The sequence below is a fragment of the Alternaria arbusti genome (genome assembly GCF_024043155.1).
Source record: "Alternaria arbusti strain BMP 1465 chromosome Unknown scaffold_1, whole genome shotgun sequence".
In the NCBI taxonomy this organism is placed as follows: domain Eukaryota; kingdom Fungi; phylum Ascomycota; class Dothideomycetes; order Pleosporales; family Pleosporaceae; genus Alternaria; species Alternaria arbusti.
In genome coordinates this window covers 2,043,344-2,061,698 of record NW_026249941.1, presented here as the reverse complement: position 1 = coordinate 2,061,698, position 18,355 = coordinate 2,043,344, and the positions used below count along the sequence as shown (strand labels likewise).

The 18,355-nt window shown below is 51.7% G+C and overlaps 8 protein-coding genes across 8 annotated transcripts; 5 read left to right on the top strand and 3 right to left on the bottom strand.

Moving 5' to 3' along the window:
* Positions 1–1,163: 1,163 nt before the first annotated feature.
* J4E86_000745 (uncharacterized protein) lies at positions 1,164–2,249 on the top strand (the record flags this gene model as incomplete). The annotated part of the gene is made up of 3 exons (XM_051441318.1): positions 1,164–1,229; positions 1,289–1,581; positions 1,631–2,249. The coding sequence occupies 3 exons, from the start codon at positions 1,164–1,166 to the stop codon at positions 2,247–2,249; spliced, it is 978 nt and encodes a 325-aa protein (XP_051307489.1).
* Positions 2,250–2,558: 309 nt separating this feature from the next.
* J4E86_000744 (uncharacterized protein) lies at positions 2,559–4,156 on the top strand (the record flags this gene model as incomplete). The annotated part of the gene is made up of 3 exons (XM_051441317.1): positions 2,559–2,705; positions 2,753–3,965; positions 4,014–4,156. The coding sequence occupies 3 exons, from the start codon at positions 2,559–2,561 to the stop codon at positions 4,154–4,156; spliced, it is 1,503 nt and encodes a 500-aa protein (XP_051307488.1).
* An 836-nt stretch (positions 4,157–4,992) lies between these two features.
* J4E86_000743 (uncharacterized protein) lies at positions 4,993–6,026 on the bottom strand (the record flags this gene model as incomplete). The annotated part of the gene is made up of 2 exons (XM_051441316.1): positions 4,993–5,879; positions 6,011–6,026. 2 exons carry the CDS (start codon positions 6,024–6,026, stop codon positions 4,993–4,995), a joined length of 903 nt encoding a protein of 300 aa, XP_051307487.1.
* Positions 6,027–6,485: 459 nt separating this feature from the next.
* On the bottom strand, positions 6,486–7,727 carry J4E86_000742 (uncharacterized protein; the record flags this gene model as incomplete). Its single annotated transcript, XM_051441315.1, has 3 exons — positions 6,486–7,118; positions 7,182–7,466; positions 7,518–7,727. 3 exons carry the CDS (start codon positions 7,725–7,727, stop codon positions 6,486–6,488), a joined length of 1,128 nt encoding a protein of 375 aa, XP_051307486.1.
* A 441-nt stretch (positions 7,728–8,168) lies between these two features.
* Positions 8,169–10,377, bottom strand: J4E86_000741 (uncharacterized protein; the record flags this gene model as incomplete). The annotated part of the gene is made up of 4 exons (XM_051441314.1): positions 8,169–8,505; positions 8,552–8,799; positions 8,849–9,978; positions 10,365–10,377. 4 exons carry the CDS (start codon positions 10,375–10,377, stop codon positions 8,169–8,171), a joined length of 1,728 nt encoding a protein of 575 aa, XP_051307485.1.
* An 823-nt stretch (positions 10,378–11,200) lies between these two features.
* J4E86_000740 (uncharacterized protein) lies at positions 11,201–12,433 on the top strand (the record flags this gene model as incomplete). The annotated part of the gene is made up of 1 exon (XM_051441313.1): positions 11,201–12,433. One exon carries the CDS (start codon positions 11,201–11,203, stop codon positions 12,431–12,433), a length of 1,233 nt encoding a protein of 410 aa, XP_051307484.1.
* Positions 12,434–13,654: 1,221 nt separating this feature from the next.
* J4E86_000739 (uncharacterized protein) lies at positions 13,655–14,457 on the top strand (the record flags this gene model as incomplete). The annotated part of the gene is made up of 2 exons (XM_051441312.1): positions 13,655–13,663; positions 13,720–14,457. The coding sequence occupies 2 exons, from the start codon at positions 13,655–13,657 to the stop codon at positions 14,455–14,457; spliced, it is 747 nt and encodes a 248-aa protein (XP_051307483.1).
* Positions 14,458–15,914: 1,457 nt separating this feature from the next.
* J4E86_000738 (uncharacterized protein) lies at positions 15,915–17,586 on the top strand (the record flags this gene model as incomplete). The annotated part of the gene is made up of 6 exons (XM_051441311.1): positions 15,915–16,046; positions 16,096–16,221; positions 16,275–16,344; positions 16,394–16,832; positions 16,882–17,375; positions 17,429–17,586. The coding sequence occupies 6 exons, from the start codon at positions 15,915–15,917 to the stop codon at positions 17,584–17,586; spliced, it is 1,419 nt and encodes a 472-aa protein (XP_051307482.1).
* Positions 17,587–18,355: the final 769 nt, after the last annotated feature.

Sequence of the window (18,355 nt, the reverse complement as noted above, 5' to 3'; positions counted from 1 at the left end):
GTGCGTAGGTTCCTGGAGAAGATTCCGGATCAGGCAGCTAGTGGGGCACCTGCCGAGCATGGTACTAGACAGGGCTCTGCATGTGTAGAGCGGATCCATAGCTGTGCCTCAACACCTTGAACGGGTCTCTAATCAATTTGTATGGCTTCTACTAGGCCCTGAATCTCTATGAACTGTGAAGATGCTTACATACTGCGCTACACATTTCCAAGGTTGTCTCCAAGGATAAATGGCTAGATAAATATGGGAGAGGCGGTGCCGATAGAGATCTTTGCAGGCTGTCGTAGGGATTATTGGAGGATTTTGCCATCCCGTGGGGAGGATCGATTGGAGCCACAATATGCAAGGGTCTTCAAAGCCGAGTCTCGAGGTACTCACATTCTCGGAGGCTGTGTCCCAGTCGCATAGTTCTGCGGCTGCGCAAAGTATGTTCCATCAGGACTAGCCGTCTTGCATGTGCTTCCACGTCGGTTCCATCGCCTTGGGTGTCCTTTTCGGACGAACGACGGTTTTGTCACTTTACACTTGCTATATGATTGGTTCGTAAGGGACGGGACGTGGCGCGCAACACGGGAGATGAAATCTTCGCTTCCATGTGCGAGACTCGTTTACTCAGATAGTTTTCAGGTTTGCAGCGTTACCAGTATCTTGGGAAAGGAACGCAACATCCTCGGCATGCTGTTGAGCGGGCTGAATCCTATTCGAACACGGTCTCAATGTTGAACGCTGTCAAGTCCGCGGGTTATATAAAGACTTCACGAGTATCACTTTTCGTGTGACTTCGACCGAGTTGTTTTCGAATTGAACGCCAATCTGAATTCCCATCATGGCAGTACCCGCTTTTCCTGCACCAGACATGTCTGGTATTGATCCAGGACTTCAACCTACGCTCATCGCATTATTATACCTCTTCCCAGGACTTGCTCTTGCGGTGCTTATGGTTCGATTTTGGAGGAAGTGGCAAGACCATATCCTTGGCGGAGGTATGAGCACGTGGCTACAGTGGCTGGTTCTATGCTGATATATTTGTAGACGACGTTCTGATCGCCATCGCGTGGGCTCTAGCATTGTCCAATAGCGTGATTACCCACAAATGTAAGACCTTGTCCACATGACGACCGTGGAATGTTCAAAGGCCTGACGCTTATGGAGTTTGTGTCGCGATGTACACCGGATACCACGATGAAGATGTTCCGTATCCAGCAATTGACTTCCTTAATGCATTCAAGGTACGTTTGTAAAACGTGTGTGCTGCAACTTACCCATATACTGAGGGAATTATTTACAGCTTAAGTATGCGTTGAGTGTCGTGTACTCACCATGTATCGGCTTCGTCAAAGCATCCTTCTTGTGGACGCTTTACAAACTTCGTTCAAACAATGTTTGGATCAAGCGGTGTATCCTCGGCCTCCAAGCGATCAACACCATTTTCATCGTTGCTTTCACGATACTTGCTGTAATACCCTGCTGGCCGATAGCGAAGAACTGGCAACCCGACCTGATTGGGGGTTGCTACGATCCTCTAGATTACATCCTGGCCAACATCTCGATCGTACTTATCACTGATGTCCTAGTTCTTCTGTAAGACTTTCTCGCATGCACCAGACAACCGATGCTGACATTGCACCAGAATTCCGACATGGATAATCTGGGACTTGCAAATGCCACTCAAGCGCAAGATTGTTACAGTATCGTTTCTCTCTCTCGGTCTCATCGTAATAGCAATCGGCGCCGTGCGATTCGTTTGGCTCATCGACGCTTTCAAAAGCAAAACAAAAAGCTACAGTGTCAAAGCGTCCTACTCTGCAATCGAGTCTAGTGTCGCTATCATTGGAACCTCGGGGCCAACTATTAAATACATACTGTCACGCTTCGTACCCTGGCTCCGTCCTTCATTTGAGCGCTCGATCGCGAACAAGAACTCATACGACGCCTATGGGAACCACTCGGATGTTGCTGCTAGGCGAGCGAGGTCACATTACGGGACGAAAAGTGGATATGATGATTTGGATATGGTGAGCGTTCACCATGAACAGTTCGAGATGAAGAGCGGTTGGCAAAAGAAGAGGGGGCGGGATGACGACGCAAGAAGCGATGAGCAGCACATCACCGGCGAAGGTCTCGGCATCAACAAGACAGTGGAATGGATGGTAGACACGAAAGAGCGCTCGCATATTAGCAAAACAGTCTCGGATGAACCAAATGTCGCTAACGACAAGCCTGCGACAAGTCCCGCACAAATCATTTAGGCTGGAGGTGTGTTGGGGCAGCAAGAATTTTACATACATGGCGAGTTGTGCTATGAGTATAGTTTTGATCCAACGATTTGCCTAATTGCACGTTTGTTGAAGAAGCGAATTTGCGATGTGAAATGAGTCTGCTGTTGGGCGGCGTTCGGCCGCAGCTGACCCGCGCTCGCTGCCGGTCTTGTTTCCGGATCTTGGGGCGCGGTATACCCGATTCGGCGACTTCCCCTCAATCTCAATTGCCTGGCCCGCGGTTGGCCGAGCCATAAGACGGTATCTCCACCGATACTGGGCGTCGCAGATATCTGAACAATGTCGCGAATTGATGGAGCCGAAGTAGCAAAGCACAGCAGCAAGAAGGACTGCTGGATAGTGTTGGATTCAAAAGCATATGATGTGACAAACTTCCTGGCGGACCACCCAGGTGGCGCACCGATCATCTTGAAGAATGCCGGGTCGGTGAGTACAATGACGCGGCTCAAAGATCAAGAGCTGATGTTAGACAGGATGCGACAGAAGAGTTCAAAAAATACCACCCGTTGAGTTATCTGGAGGATTATCTGCCTAAAGATGCCTTCCTCGGTCCCGTCGACCCCAACACGTTTGGTCAGCTACGCCAGATCAAGAGCGAAGAGTCGACGAAGCCGTCTGACACCGATCCAAACTCCAAGGAAATCCCACATGTGAGCCTTTGCGTCTCCACGACCGACTTTGAGGCAGCGGCAAAGGCTGTCATGCCTCACAAGTCGTATGTCTATGCGTCCGGTTCTGCAAACACTGGCGCGTCGATCAGAGGCAACATAGATGACTGGGGGCGCATCAACTTCCGTCCGCGTGTAATGCGCAATGTCGGCGATGTTGATACGCGCCGCAAGATATTCGGACATAGCTCCCCATACCCATTCTACATCTCGCCTATGGGAACAATGGGCGCCATCCACGAAGCTGCCGAGCCAGAGATGATCCGAGGCGCAGTGCGCAAGGGCATTCACAAGGTCGTCAGTACTGCAAGTTCGAAGAGCAGCGAGCAGATCATGCAGAGCTACAAAGATGAGCAGCAGAGGCTTGGTAACAACAGCACAACGCAATTGTTTTACCAATACTACATGCCTGTCGACCGCAATAAGGCCATCGAACTTATGCGCATCGTCAAGCGCTGCGGTTATAATGGCCTCTGGATAACAGTCGACACGCCCGTTCTTGGAAAGCGAACAGCGGATCGCTATCTCCAGGCTGAGGAGGCGCTAGCAGTCGGGCTCGCAGAAGAAAGTACAGCGGAATGGGAGACCGGCGGCGACAACGCTTTCGCACCCGCTATGGGCGGACGGCCAGTTCAGGGTCAGTTGAGCCCACATACGACCTGGGAAGATCTCGAGTGGATTCGCAAAGAGTGGGATGGCCCAATCGTGCTGAAGGGCGTGCAGTGTGCAGATGACGCGAAGCTTGCGATGGAGTATGGCTGTGATGGGATTCTGCTAAGCAACCATGGTGGCAGGCAATTGCACACAGCACCCAGTGCGCTCATGACGCTGCTGGAGATTCGAACGTACTGTCCAGAAGTATTGGGGAAGCTGGAAGTTTTCCTCGATGGCGGTCTGAGAGACGGAAACGATGTGCTAAAAGCGTTGTGTCTGGGTGCCACAGCCGTAGGCGTAGGAAGACCCTTCCTATACGCGCTTGGAGCGTATGGGTCGAAAGGCGTCGAGAGATGTGTTGACAGTAAGTTTGTTCATGTTTTAACCAGGGTAGTATACTGACGTGCGACAGTTCTTGCGGATGAGCTGCAGACGGGTATGCGGTTGTTGGGCATAACATCACTGGATCAGTGCAGACCTGATATGGTTAATGCGACACGTTTGCTAAACGAAATGTGGCGACCAGAGCAGCTGAGTCTGAAGAGCAAGCTGTGAAGGTAGGGTGTGTTGGTTACGTGGGTCATAGTTCCAAGTTTCAAGTTTTGCGAGCGAATGAAATGGAATTTTGAATGGACACAGCGTGCATTACCAGTCCAATTGATTCAAAGACTACACTTGCATGATTAATGGATCGTAGTCTGCCTTTCAGTGTTGTTACCGATGTCGCCGGCCCCGCCGCCCGCTGATGCAAAGTTTTCTTACCCCTCATGCCCCACCCCACCGATTCAGCAATTGGTATATATAATCATATTTTGACAATTTCTCCATCAAAGCAGTTATCCTGATGGGACAGATGGCCGTAAGTCTTACTAATCATCGTGCAGCATAACAAATACTAATAATCCCTCTAGGAGCTGGTTATGGCGCCAGGTTAAGGTTTCTTAACATTAAGTCTACGGTACTTTATTACCTCCAAGACGTCCTGGTCACGAAAGTGGCGTGGGTTCGAGTCCCACTCTGTTCATCATTCGTCTGGCATTGTCAGATACTCCAGGATACATTTTTTTTTGGTGTTTTGGGCGCCCCTGAGCGTTGGTCACTAAGCCCATGCTCTGACACCCACCCACCCACTCTCTTCTTACCTAGATGGAGGGACGCTTTGCTTTTTGTACTCTGATATCGATTAGGGTGCTATTAAGACTTTGTTTGTAATTGCATATAGTGCATGTATATGTTGCGCTGTTACAGAGCTTGCGCAGTCACTTCGTGTCTTATCACGTCAGGAAGAACTCGAATCAGCACGCAAATCGTTGCATAGAAGGCTTCGTAGAGCCTGCATAGCTTATACAGTTGAATATGCTATTGTATTGCAATTCAAATGTTGGTATATCTCACTTTTTCGCAACAGCGACAAGCGCGACACAGGGAAAACCCTCCACCTCAACCACACTCGCACCCTTCTGTCCATTCAAAGGCCTCTGAATCTTCACCGCTGCCTTATTCCCAGCAAGATTTAACTGCTTCGCGAACTCCTCGTTCTCTTCATCGGTCCACTTTGGTCCCATGTTCTTCCACATACCGAGCATGTAGCCGCAAGTCTCCTCCGCAGTCTTCGATGCATAATATACTGTCTTCTCGTAGATCTCAAGATCTTTGAACCCTGCGCCCTCCATGATCTTCTTCATATGCGAAGCTTCGAACCACTCATCCGCAACAGGCCAGCGGAATAGCGGGTCGTCTGGTTTGACGGCTTTCTGCGCTTCATGAACAACAGCCATGTGGCCTGTAGACTTCCAGGTGGTGACAACAGCCATTCCTCCTGGCTTGAGAGTGCGATAGATCTCAGCCGCACCCTTTTCTCCGTCGGGGAAGAACATGATGCCCATGTTGGTGAGGGAGTGCGTAAACGTCTCGTCGGGGAATGTCAAATTGACTCCGTCCATCACGTCGAAGGATAAATTTGCCACGGAAGTTGTAGCTGGAAGGGCGCGGCGTGCTAGATCGACCATCGGTTTCGCATTATCGACACAGGCTGCCTTGAGTGGAGTGTCTGGATATCTGTACAAAAGCTCTTGCGCAGCTATACCATTTCCGCATGCATTATCTAGCACGACGGAGTTCGAATCGACCGCAGGCAACATGTCGATGAGATGCATGGCAACTTCGCGGGTGCAGCCACCGGTTGCAGCCTCATAGGTCGAAGCAAGCATCTCGAACATCTCGCTTGCGTTCATGTTGGGTTCGCTCATGATGATGATGGAATCTTCGCTATTGTATTCTGAACGATACTATGCGCTAGATACCAGGTTAGCAAGGTACTTATATATGGCTGACTGCGGACGAAAAGAGTAAGAACGAAGGATTGTGGCCGGGGCGGGGGTAGACGAGAACACACGAAACAAGAAGTACGCCTGAAATCCTCCATGTTTCTTGTTGGACCGATTTGATGCAGCATCTTTAGTCGAAGTTCGTTAAGAAGTATCTGGGTTTCCTTTGGCTGGGGGCTCGGACCTCGGAGACATTCACATGCACCCTGTGGCCTAAACAAAGTCACCGACTGCAGCTTAAGTCGTTGCGCATTCCTTGGGAAAAACAAGCTAGAGACGGGTTCAGTACGCCCCGTCGTTGTTCTAGCTGTATGGAGAAGATACAAGGTTGAGGATGACTGCGTTTAACGCTAAACATGCTTACCCATCCATTCACAGTAAATGCCCGCATCTGCTTCGATATTCTACCTCTAATAGTGCACAGCCCCTTCTCAAACAAGAAAATAACATCTGCGTTATTCGCTCTTCGAAGTGATAAAGTTTCTGAAGTCTGTACTGGCATTCTTCGGATGATTCGGACGACACCAACAATTTCGGGCGTATGCTTACACACCATCTCAGATTTTTGCATCCTCCTTGAACCTAATCAATCCATCCTGGAAGGTCGTCGCAATATGTACGCCACTCTTATAGTCCCACATACGGCTATTATGTAGTGCTCTGCCTCCCGTAGCTCGAGTAAGCCACGCTTCTTGCACAAACCATTTTCGTCCGTCCTTATCGCCGCCCTTATGCCCCTCCAGATTACAGAGTGGTAGCGGACCATCTTCCCACAATGTCGCGTCGGCGTTTGGGTGGTCAATCCGCGGTTCATTAGGCATGATGAGGTCCTTGATACCGACATGGAAGATGACGCTGTGAGATAGTGATGCCATGCGTTTGTAACCCCGAGGCCGGTCGAGATGGTTTGGCACAATGAATAGCGAGTTACGATCCGATGCGTACAAGTGTGCACAGGCGTGCATGTTGGCCTCTCGTGTCAATGTGAGCTTCTGGTCGGATTCCGAGGGCGGTGGACATGGTGCGGTTGGTAATGGAAGTGCACCGCGCAGCGTGTAAAACGTCAGCTGTTTACGATCGAGCGGATGACGGCTTTGATTGTACTTCGACATGTCAGCCTTGCGAATGTGCAAGCCGGCGATGGGGTTAAAGTGATCGGGATGAGCTGGAAGGTAAGTTTCCCGGAAATGCTGCAGAGGTAGGAGTACGAAGTCAGTACATGTCTCACATCCACTTCGTACAGGCAGAATTACCTCGGAATCATTGCTTGGAGCAGCCGCATGCTCCATTGGCTCATCTTCTTTGCCTTCTAGTGCGTCGCGATACACCTCTTTCAGGTCAACAGACTCTTGCATGTCGAATGGTGAGCTTTCTTCCCGTTTGAAGGAGCAGGTACAGGTGAACATATCTCCGTCGGCTGCAACCTGGCTTACGGTCACGTTTCGTGTGCAATAATTGTAACCGTCTCGAATCTTTCGGACGCGATAGGTGTAGTATTCATTGGGCTTTCCACCTAGTACGAACCACCCGGTAATGTTCTAGCATATTGTTAAGTTGTAGTTGGAGCAGAACGTGTCGCTACAGCTTACATGTATGAGAAATCCTTCTGCGACAGTCTGGGCAGCAGCCCATGCGGCTTGCGCAAACACGTGGCCGCCGTACGTCCCATTCTCACCGCCAGTCGGGGAGTAGGCTTTGACGATGGAGCGGAATGTCCAGTTGTCAATGCGTTCGAGTGCGATCACCTTTTCGAACGGCAGCACCTGCTTATCAGAGGTAAAATAGGGACGTACGACCATGGCAGCGACTACAACGTCTGAACTGACGTAGGAGTACGCTGATGCTTGATAGAGGCCATCATCGTATTGGGTGGGTGTTGCGATGTGCAGCCGGTACAGATGTGGCTGGCGCTAACGAGTTACCTCGGAACGGGCGGGGTTCGGATGAATGACGGCGCAAGTTGTTAACCTCCGTCGCTAGGGGTGGCTACAGTTCATGTCACATGTTACAAAAAACGTGTGAGCAGAAGTATGCATTGTCTTACATGCTGCCTACTTGCTAAAATACAATAGTGTGTATGCAGCAATTTGAAAACGTCACAAAATCTGACCACCCCTGGTGCCGTTGGTGCAACAAGATATATGCGGTTTGCGAGAGACGCGATGCAATTTGAACGTCATGAAATGTCATGATGAGCATGCATGCGTGCGTATTTACATGTCGAACAGATTGCTTCCGCCTCATCTTCCATCCCTCTTCTTCAGAACCCATAGCCGGATGAAGTAAAATACAAGACCGCAGAGCCATATTCCTACAAGGATCGCTGCTTGAACGGGCGCGAATACTGCGCCTCTGATTACGACGAAACCGCTGATTATAGCGAACAGTATAGGGATGAGAATGAACGGTTTCACAGGCCGGGGTAGATCAGGCTCGCGGAATCGTAATATAATTGCGCCGAGAACCGTGAGGAAGAAGAAAGCATACTCGGCAAGGCCATTGAGAGTCAGTAAGATGCGCATGTTGCCGAGTAGAATGTATACTGCCGAGAGGACAGTGTTGAGTATGAGGGCGTTGCTAGCAATTGTTAGCAGAGGATGACCGGACATGACGGCCTACATACATTGGTGACTCTCCATCATCCATAGCCGTGTCAGCTGCCTCGCTCGAATCGGCGCGTTTAGTCACCTTCAGAGTACCGACGCGACCGACTGTGCCGAGAATTTGCGGGAACCAATTGTTGTTAGATGCTGCGACGGTCATCCTACCAGCCACGAAGGAGTTTCCAAGGGCGGAGCCTGCAATGACGAGACATATGAGCGCGGTAGCGAAGTAAGCTACTCCCTTGCCAAGGAAGTGGGTAACAGCTGTCTAAGACATATCAGTATAAAGGCGTTATACATGACTCTGAAGGACTTACCACAGCAGCAGCATCTGTTGTCGACACTACCTTCCAAGGGAGAAGAACGTAGTAGACAGCGTTGGCGGCGACATAGCATAGTATGATTGTGGGTATAGCGGTATTGATGGAAAGTGGTAGTTGGCGACTGGGTTGACGCAATTCTGCCGCGACGTAATTCGCCTTGTCCCAGCCGGAATACGCCCACAAAGCTCCGTACAACGCTGTACTGTAAAAGCCGAGTGACTCCCACGTAGTCACTTTCGTCCAATCGAATTTCGACCCATCGGGAAGTATCGTGTCTCTTGGAGAGAACCAATTGTTTTGATGCCAATCGCGACCTCCAAGGTCCTTGCTCTTTCCGACAAAGACAAAGACGACCACTAAACCAGATACGATAAGGAAAAAAATGGTAAGCAGCTTTATGGCGACGAAGAAACTAGACAGCCGAGTACTTGTCTTGGTGCTAATGGAGTTCAACGTCGTTACAAATACTAAGACAAGTAGAGACAATAGCTTGTGGGTGAGAGGCGGATCTGGTTCGTTTACGCCCAAACTGGAGTAAATGGACTCCACAAATACTATGCTGAGAATAGCAAGGGTAGCAGGCATGGTGGCCACTACCCAAGACCAAGCAGCCATGTATCCAAAGACGTCGCCATAGATGTAGCTGAGATAAGGCTGGATTCCGCCTTCTCCGGGGAATGCGGTACCCAGTTCAGCCATTGTCAAAGCACCTGTCCATGCTAAAACTCCACCAACTAGCCATACGAGGAGTCCAGCACCAGGTGACGGAACGTTCGCATCGATAGGCCCAGGCGATGAAAACACTCCCGAGCCGATGACGATGCTTATCAGCAGCGCGAACCCATCCAGCGCACCAAGATTGCGAGCAAAGGTGTATCGCGTCGCCGTAACGTCATCGTGTTCTTCGTCCGGGGCATACGATGTCGTGGATTCTTGGCGGAGTAGAGGCGCAGTCTCTGAGGGTGTCATTGTCGCGTTCTCGAGTTTCAGAGGTTTGATGAGCCAATCGTCGCTTTTGCCGAGGTTGTCACGCGTCACACGCGTCAACGTGATGTGTGTAGGACGCTTCAGGTCCTTCTTGGGCCGCAGGAGTCGCAATTCTTTGTTGTCTGGTGCTGTCTGAGCTAGAGCAACTAATACCCAATGCTGTGGTTGTGTGAAAGCAAAAGGTGGCTGGCTAAGCCGCGCGACACTATCGCGTCAGGATGAACCGAACTTACGTCATCCCCTTTCCCCACCAACCGCCGCGGCATCGAAATCTGTGACTTCACATTGCGGTCTTTGCAGGATCAGAATCCCACAGTTTTTCAGAGGCTCCACTTCATCCGTTCTTCTCTGTATCGTTATGCATAACGTCATACGGCATATTCACGGCCTGGCAGCTTTCGTTTTCCCGATTCTGGAGCTCGAGACTCTGCAGCCAAGGTTCTCGCCCAGGCCCGTATTACGCGTGTTGAGTGCATCTGAAAACCAATTATTGCGTGGATTGAGAAGCTAAGCAAATATGTACACTTTGCAAGCATATTTGTAGGTGTAGCTCGATGTGAGCCCTTCTCGATATGTATAGCGCCGGCGGCATCAGCGAAGGAGCTCAGAGTCTTGACAAGACTAACGACCTGGTTTGTCTTCACTACAAGCCATGGTTCACCGCTAATGTGTATTACCTTCTCTTTCGCAGAACATAATTCATAACAGACAACATTGACGGCAGAACCAGATGAAGGAGTCCGATGTGTGTCTGTGCACGCCAACCTAGGGAAAAACTGAACAGCCTGGAGCCTACGTTGACGTTGGGTCACCTACTTTGCAAGGTTATAGGTCAATGTAGTCTACAGACATGTTCAGCTTTTTGTATAAGGTGTGCGACCATGTCTGAGGGGTAGAAGCCCAGCTCATGAGCGACGATGAATGTCCCATGCATCGCGACGATACCGGCCTGCTTCCGTAGTGGCACAGGCAGCGACGAGACGACAGTCATGGTTAGCACATGGCGCACTTGTGACATTTACAGAAACCTGTTCCCGCTCACGCTCACATGGGAAATCGTGGGGAGGTTGAGCTTAAATTCATAGTGCGATGACAGACCAATGACGCTGGGTGGGTTCGTCGGCTTTGTCGGCCCTTGCAGGCTTAGCGGGCTGTATAGGGCTTAGCGCTGCGCATCATCATGGCGACGTCATTCTTGGTGAGCTTGCAGTTTGCTTGCAGCTGCTTAAAGCTCTGGATCCCTTGTCGAACTTTCCTCTATCACACACTGCTTTCTTGCAAGATACCCCAGGCCTTATCAATTGCATTCAGGTCTCTTTCTCAAATTCATTGATTACACAATCACCTTCATACCTAACCATGTTCTCGAGACAAGCAACCCAGAATGCGCGCTTTGCAGCACGGTGTGCTCGCCGCCCAGCTGCGCGGGTAGCCAACCCTCAGTTCCGCGCCCAGAAGCCCCGCTTCCAGTCCACCGAGTCAGCAACCTCCGGCAACGCGGGCGCCGGCTCACATGCCGCCATCGGTGCCGCTTCTGGTGCCCTTGCTGCAGTCACCGTCGGCTACATCTTCTACAGGCAATCAGGCGCCCGTGACGTTGTGGTGGCTTCCAAGACTGCCAAAGGCTACGTCAGCTCAGCTACACAGAAGATCAAGGAGCAGACACCTGAACCCAACGAGGCGCTGCAATGGCTACGCAACGCCGCGCAGAGCTACGCAGCCTTCATCCCCGGCGCCAAGGGCTACGTTGATTCTGCATTCGATGACCTCGATGCCATTCGCGCAAAGCACGGCAAGGAGGTCGACCAAATCGTCACCGAAGCATACGATGAAATGCGCCAGGTCCTCGGCAATGGCGACATGAGCCTCGTTACCGCACACAAGACTTGGGACGTCATTACCAAGCACATGAGCCGCATCGCAGATCTCGCTGGCGACGCGTCGCAGCAGATCATGGACAACCACCCTCAACTTAAGGAGAAGGTCGGCGGTAACATCGACAAGCTCAAGGAGTACGGCGACAAGTATGGTCCTGAGGCCAAGAAGGAGGTCGATAGAACATGGAAGCAGATCAGCGACGTTGTCAAGACCGGCGTGAGCGCATCCAACATCGAAAAGATCCGCAGCATCGTACAAGAAAAGGTTGACAAGCTTAAGAAGATGGGTGACGAGGCCTGGGACAAGGGTATGGAGCAGGCTAAGCCCTACCTTGACAAGAACCCTCAGGTCAAGAAGATTGTGGAGGACAACGCAGATGCGCTCAAGGGCGGAAACGTACAAGAGCTGTACGAGCGCGTCAAGTCTGCTGTCGAGAAAGGCGACACAGGTGACCTCGAATCATACGTCAAGAGCGCTGCCAACAAGGCTAAGGATGCTGGTTTCGGTGACTACGAACAATACCTCAAGCAGATCCCTGGAGGCGACCAGATCATGCCCAAGTTGAGCCAGCTCCAGGATGTTGCCCAGAAGCACGGCGATGAGGCTCAGAAGCTCTTCCGAGACACCGTCTCAGAGATCTCCAGCATCCTCCAGAAGAAGGGCGATGAAGCGTCAAAGTTGGCCGAGAAGGCGAAGGAGGACTCGAAGAAATAAGGTTGTCAGAAGTATTCTCACCTGGAACCCTCAAGAGTGTTACGATTAGTCTACTTGTATAATAAGGCATCACTGGCGTTGAGCATGTTGAGCGAAAAGTATAACGAATTCTACATAATTACGTTTGATCCTGTACTGTTCGTCTCATTCCATGTCGTGGTGATCTCACCTTGGGCTAACTACTCGAACCATATTAGATCATCCGCACATGTGCCATAAAGCAGCGAGTGATGTTAACACGATCTTCTGGTCCTGATGAGTAACAATATGGTCAAGGGTCTTGTGTAGAAGTTCGGCGAGCAGGTTTCATTAGAGAAAAGTGCATATCGTATTTCATCATCGTAGTATGACGCGGTCGACAGATGATCTCACAAGTGAGTTCCTCTGACGACACGAGTTGTCTTGCGCAGCTCTATAGACACCACGTGAGACGTGGCATGCGAACCAGGAACCCGGTGCGTACAATCGCCAGGCCCGCGCAAGAACTCACACCAGAACTTGCATCAAGCCCTGGAGTGATAGCATCTTGTTCAGATCGTCATCACATGCGCCACTCGATCACACCCAAGTGGTGAGGCTGCAGTGAGACATGGGCGGGGATGCAAGCCCATCACTGCCTATATGCAGGAACTACTTACTATGCACACCGCATACCGTCTTGGGTTCTGGAATCCTCTATGCGGGGTGAGGTGGTCAGCGCGATGGTAGGTTGGACAAGACGTGGGCTTGCGGCAACATGTCATTCAATGCAGTAGCTCGCAACCTAAAGTAAATCGTAGGCGGTGAGACGAGCGCGAAGAAAGTACGATATTCATGGTAAAAGACATGACAGAACACAAGGCAAGATGCACATTGTTGGGTTGCTGACAAGGTTGTTGCCAAACGACCCCGCGATCCGCTAAGGAAGTAAAGTGGGTCCGAGGTGAAAGAAAGTGGTGAGAGAAGCTGCGACCGCGACGTTCGTCCGCCCAATAGACCGGGCACGCTCCACTCGGTCAGCCAATGACGTAAACGCGCCTCCGCTGCTGCACCGCCCTCCCTTGACACCTGGCAGGCGCTACTACTCTATTTACTCCTCTCTCTCTCTCAACAAAACCCCCAGCTTCTACAACTTCTCACTCCAATTCTCCACTTCTCTCTACCAAACCCCTTTCTTGCACGTCGATCGACACCACTACTACTCCTATCCACCCAACTACTACACACTACACAACCGCAACCATGGGCAAGGTACGCGTTCCTGTGCTAACATGTACCCCGCCAGTACCCCGCTAACACGTGCATAGGCGAAGTACATCATGCTCGACTGCGACAACACGCTCGTCCAGTCTGAGCGTTTCGCGTTCGAGGCCTGCGCCGACCTCACCAACCAGGTCCTCGAGAAGCACAACATCTCCGACCGCTACACAGCCGAGTCATTGCTCGAGGATTTTGTCGGCCACAACTTCCGCGGCATGCTCAATGGCCTGCAGAAGAAGCACAACTTCAAGATGGACGACGCCGAGATGGACGACTTTGTCGCGCAAGAACTCGGAGCCGTGACCCTCAAGCTCAGCCAGAAGGCCGTCGAGTGCCCCGGTGTGACTGAGCAGCTCAACAAGCTCAAGGAGCAGGGCTACCCCATGTCCGTCGTCTCTACTTCCGCCAAGAGCCGTGTCGTCGCCTCCATCGAGAAGGCCGGCATCGCCCACTTCTTCCCTCCCGAGCACGTCTACTCCGCCGCCACCTCACTCGACCCCCCTTCATCCAAGCCCGACCCCAAGATCTACCTATACGCTGCTGAGCAGCTCGGTGTCAAGCCCTCCGAGGCCGTCACCGTCGAGGACAGCAAGAGCGGTGCCACTGCTGCCATGCGCGCGGGCATCCCTTGCATCGGCTACGTTGGCATCTACGGCATCGAGGAGGGCAAAGAGAAGATGGAACAGATGGCCAAGCTCCTCACCGAGGAGACCAAGTGCGCGGCCATCATGTACGACTGGAAGGAGTTCCCAGAGTGCCTGAAGAAGGTCGAGGCCAAGTTGTAAGTGCTTGGTCCGACACTGGGGAGCCGAGGAAGAGGAACATTTCACCCTGTCTCCCCGCCATTGCGGGTGAGCTTACGATCAGATTCACGACATCAATGACTACATAGATTCAGTAATGAAGATTTAGTGGACACAGTCCCATTCACAACAGCTACCTGCTACCTGCCGCTTCCTCTGCTGTGTTGATTGTTTTGTTTGGTGACGCAATGGTGGGCCCCGCGCCGTTCAGTGGGCAGGCGTTCCAGGCTCGGGTGACGGCCCAACGCTGCCCCGCTCCTCCCCACTTGAGACCCATCGTGAACTGCAAACTCCATCGCGAAATATCCCGAACATCGAACATTTGCCTTTGCCATCCCAGATCTCTAGCGCTGCATTCGCGCGAGGTCAATCTCTGCTGCTCACGTGCATGCAAGTAAGCAAATCTGAACGGCCACCGTGGCACTGGCCAGAGCCCCAACACCAGCCGCAACACCCTACGGCCCGGCGCGCTCATCCATCAGCCCTATTATTAATGCTTGTCTGCTTATTGCTGACATTAACGAGCTTGTTGTATCGACACAAGTGAACAGCCTGCAGCTCTCACGCGAATTTTCCAGCCGAATCACGCGATGGAGCCGCCCCCGCCCGTAGCCGCTTGAGCCTCACAAGCACCCCGTTCAGTACAAACCACGAAAACTAAACACCCATCTCCGTGAAGAAAAATGATTCTATACCAAAAGAGCTTAGAAGGTTACATTGCCTTGAAGATATACAAAATTAAGGTTTGGAGGCAGCGTAGACTTCAAAGCACCTGTTTAACTTTGGCCTTTGATGGGGTGCATGCTCACATGCCTCGGTAAAACAGGCCGCCCGTCAACTCTCCCTGCGCCTGCGCTCTATGCGCAGCGCAACACCCAACAAGGCTCGTTGGCCGGCACATCCACGAAACGATATGGTCACAACCCACTGAATAACTGCATACGATAATCCCATTGCCTGGCCGAACGTTCAACAACAGCAGCTGTTATCTTTGTTCCAGGAACAGCAGTTATCTGTATCCTAGGATCTGCACCTTGGCATCTGGGCGCTGCCTTCTTCCGCTGTAGCCAAGACATGCTTAGTGAAGCCTCCTTCCTATCTCGTCGACAGCTCCTTACACGAAGCTTTTGCTTCATCTAAAGCCACCAATGTCATACCCTGCCCGGCATTCGTCCTCATCTACACGTTGCTTATGATCTCTACCGGCTGCCAATCGCGGATCTGTACCACCAGGTGTAATGGATGGTTACATGGTTACACGGATAGTAGCATCCAAAAGGGCAGGTATGGTGGCTACCTGCCGGGTTTGCCATAGGTGCTGCAGTATGGGTGCTGGCATGTCGAGCACCTCCATGTCATAGGGACGCATTTAAGAGTGTGCGAAGAGCCCATGATGGTTCTCCATCGGCATTTTGCGCATCGTTCAAGTCGCAGTCAACATGTATCTACGCACCGCCCTTCTTTCCTTGTCCGCTCTTGCGGCGGCAAAGGAAATGCCCAAGGATGAGTTCAAAGCCGCACAGCTTTACGACTCTGGTATCAGGCACGAGAACAATGTTGCCCTCAAGAAGGTCGCAACCGCATTCCAGCATCTTCGAATTCTGTATTAACCCTTGTCAGGAATCATGGGCACGTCAGGAAGCTGCGGGCATGTACAACTCTGCCCAATACGCCGAAATCAAAGACAAGGTGGAGTGCATGAACGGCACCGCAATCGCCGGACAGGACGTCTTCCGATGCCAAAATGTCAGTCCATGCACCATCCATCACGAGTTTCAGTCATTAATGAATCGGTATAGATTGACTTGCTTCACTTCTTGTCGCACGCCGAGCTCGGCAGCACTCGCGGTGTCGGATCTTCTTCATGGGGTAAGAGTTCACAGATCAAGTTGCTGAGATCTTCGCTAAACAACATTAGGCTGGACATCTGAAGATGGTCGCGAATTCGTTGCCATCGGACAACAAGATGGCGCAGCGTTCGCTGAAATCACTGCAGAGGGCAAGCTTTCGTACTTGGGTCGTCTACCCGCCTACTCTACGCCCAGCACGTGGCGCGAGATCCGTGGACAGAACAACCTGATGATCATCGGTAGCGAGGCGGTCGGCCATGGTATCCAGATCTTCGACATGAAGAAGCTGATCGACATCGACCCTGCGTCTCCTGTCACCTTTAGCAATGCCAATGACCTCGTTGGCCATTTCAAAGGCCTTCCCAACGGTCGAACACATAACGTTGTCACAAACCCAGAGACAAACTTCATCTATGCCGTTGGTGCCCAGCCAAGGACTGACAAGTGCAAGTCGGGCATTATCTTCATTGATATCACCGACCCTTCAAAGCCAACAAGCCCGGGCTGGTGAGTGAGACATGTTGTTGGGGATGTGAGCATCACTGACTCAGATTAGTGCATCAGAGGACGGCTACGTACACGATGCGCAATGCCTCATCTACCGCGGACCAGATGCGGAATTTGAGGGCCATGAGATTTGCTACGGCTACAACGAGGACTCTCTTACGATCTACGATGTGACTGACAAGAAGGCCCCGGTCATCTTATCTAACACTTCTTACGAAGGCGCGGCATACACCCACCAGGGCAACGTTTTGGACCCCATGAACCAGCAGTTTCTTTTGCTCGATGACGAATATGACGAATACGACAAAGTGGGTCCCGCGATCCCTGGTCACCCCATCACGTATATCTGGGACATCTCATCCCTCCGTGCGCCCAAACAGACTGGACTGTACAAGAGCGGAGCAAAGGGTATCGACCACAACCAGTACGTCGCGAACGGGTTTGCTTACCAATCGAACTACGGCACCGGATTTCGCGTTCTGGATGTTCGCAGCATCCCTGACGACCCGACTGGTGCTGGCGTGAAGGAAGTCGGATTCTTCGGTATGCAAATGTACGATCATCCTATCGATTCATCTATACTGACCTTTGCGCAGACGTTTACCCGGAGGATGACGACATGCCTGGCGGCGGTACCGTCGACTTTGTTGGCACGTGGTCGAGCTATGCATTGTTCAAGAGTGGTCACATCCTGATCAACACCATGGAACGTGGTGTTTTCATTGTCAAGATGCAGGAGGGCTTTGAGAGATAGATGGACAGGACCTCGTTAATCTGAGATTGCTCGCGGCAGGGTGAAGTTTAGAATTCATTGCAACTGTCGATCCCGGCTGCATCGTCGGTATCAGTGCCGCCTCGCGTGCACGACGATTGGTTCAATAAAGAGTTCCGGCACAACGCACTCCCCCTCTTGATCACGAATTACATTTATCAACAATCATGTCCAGACCGCTCAGAGCCCTGTATCAACCCTGCTTCGCACACTCTAACGGTCGCGGTATCACTGTTGCTCGCTCTTTGGGCTCTATTCGTTTACCTCCGAACCGTAACTAACCGCCAAGCTACACGCCTCCGCGCAGGATCTAGTCGCAGATCCGTGATATCGCCTCTTCTCGTTTCTTTCGTTCTGATTGTGGCGATGGCGCGCCAAGGGCTTGGCTTTATATGCACAGTCCGTTCCTTCCCAATCAAGTTGCGTCCGGCGTGGAACTAGAGGGCTCCGCCGAGCGACGCGGTTATTCTACCTTCCTCATGCAACACAGCATTGCGCAGCCAAGCTGACTTTCATCAATCGCGTCGCCTTCGCCCCCCAGCTCTACACCCGGCTACCCGTTTCCACGGACCCACCGCATGCCCTTACCTGCTCAATTGCGGTTCCTGAGCGACCATAAAGCACCGATGGATACAGCAGCTGCCTGTATTGGTTAGTTCTACAAGCACATGGTGGCCCATGAAGACTTTCTGGACCAGCCATATGGATACGAGGTTAAGTATATAGAGCCAGTCTGTACCTGTGACATATC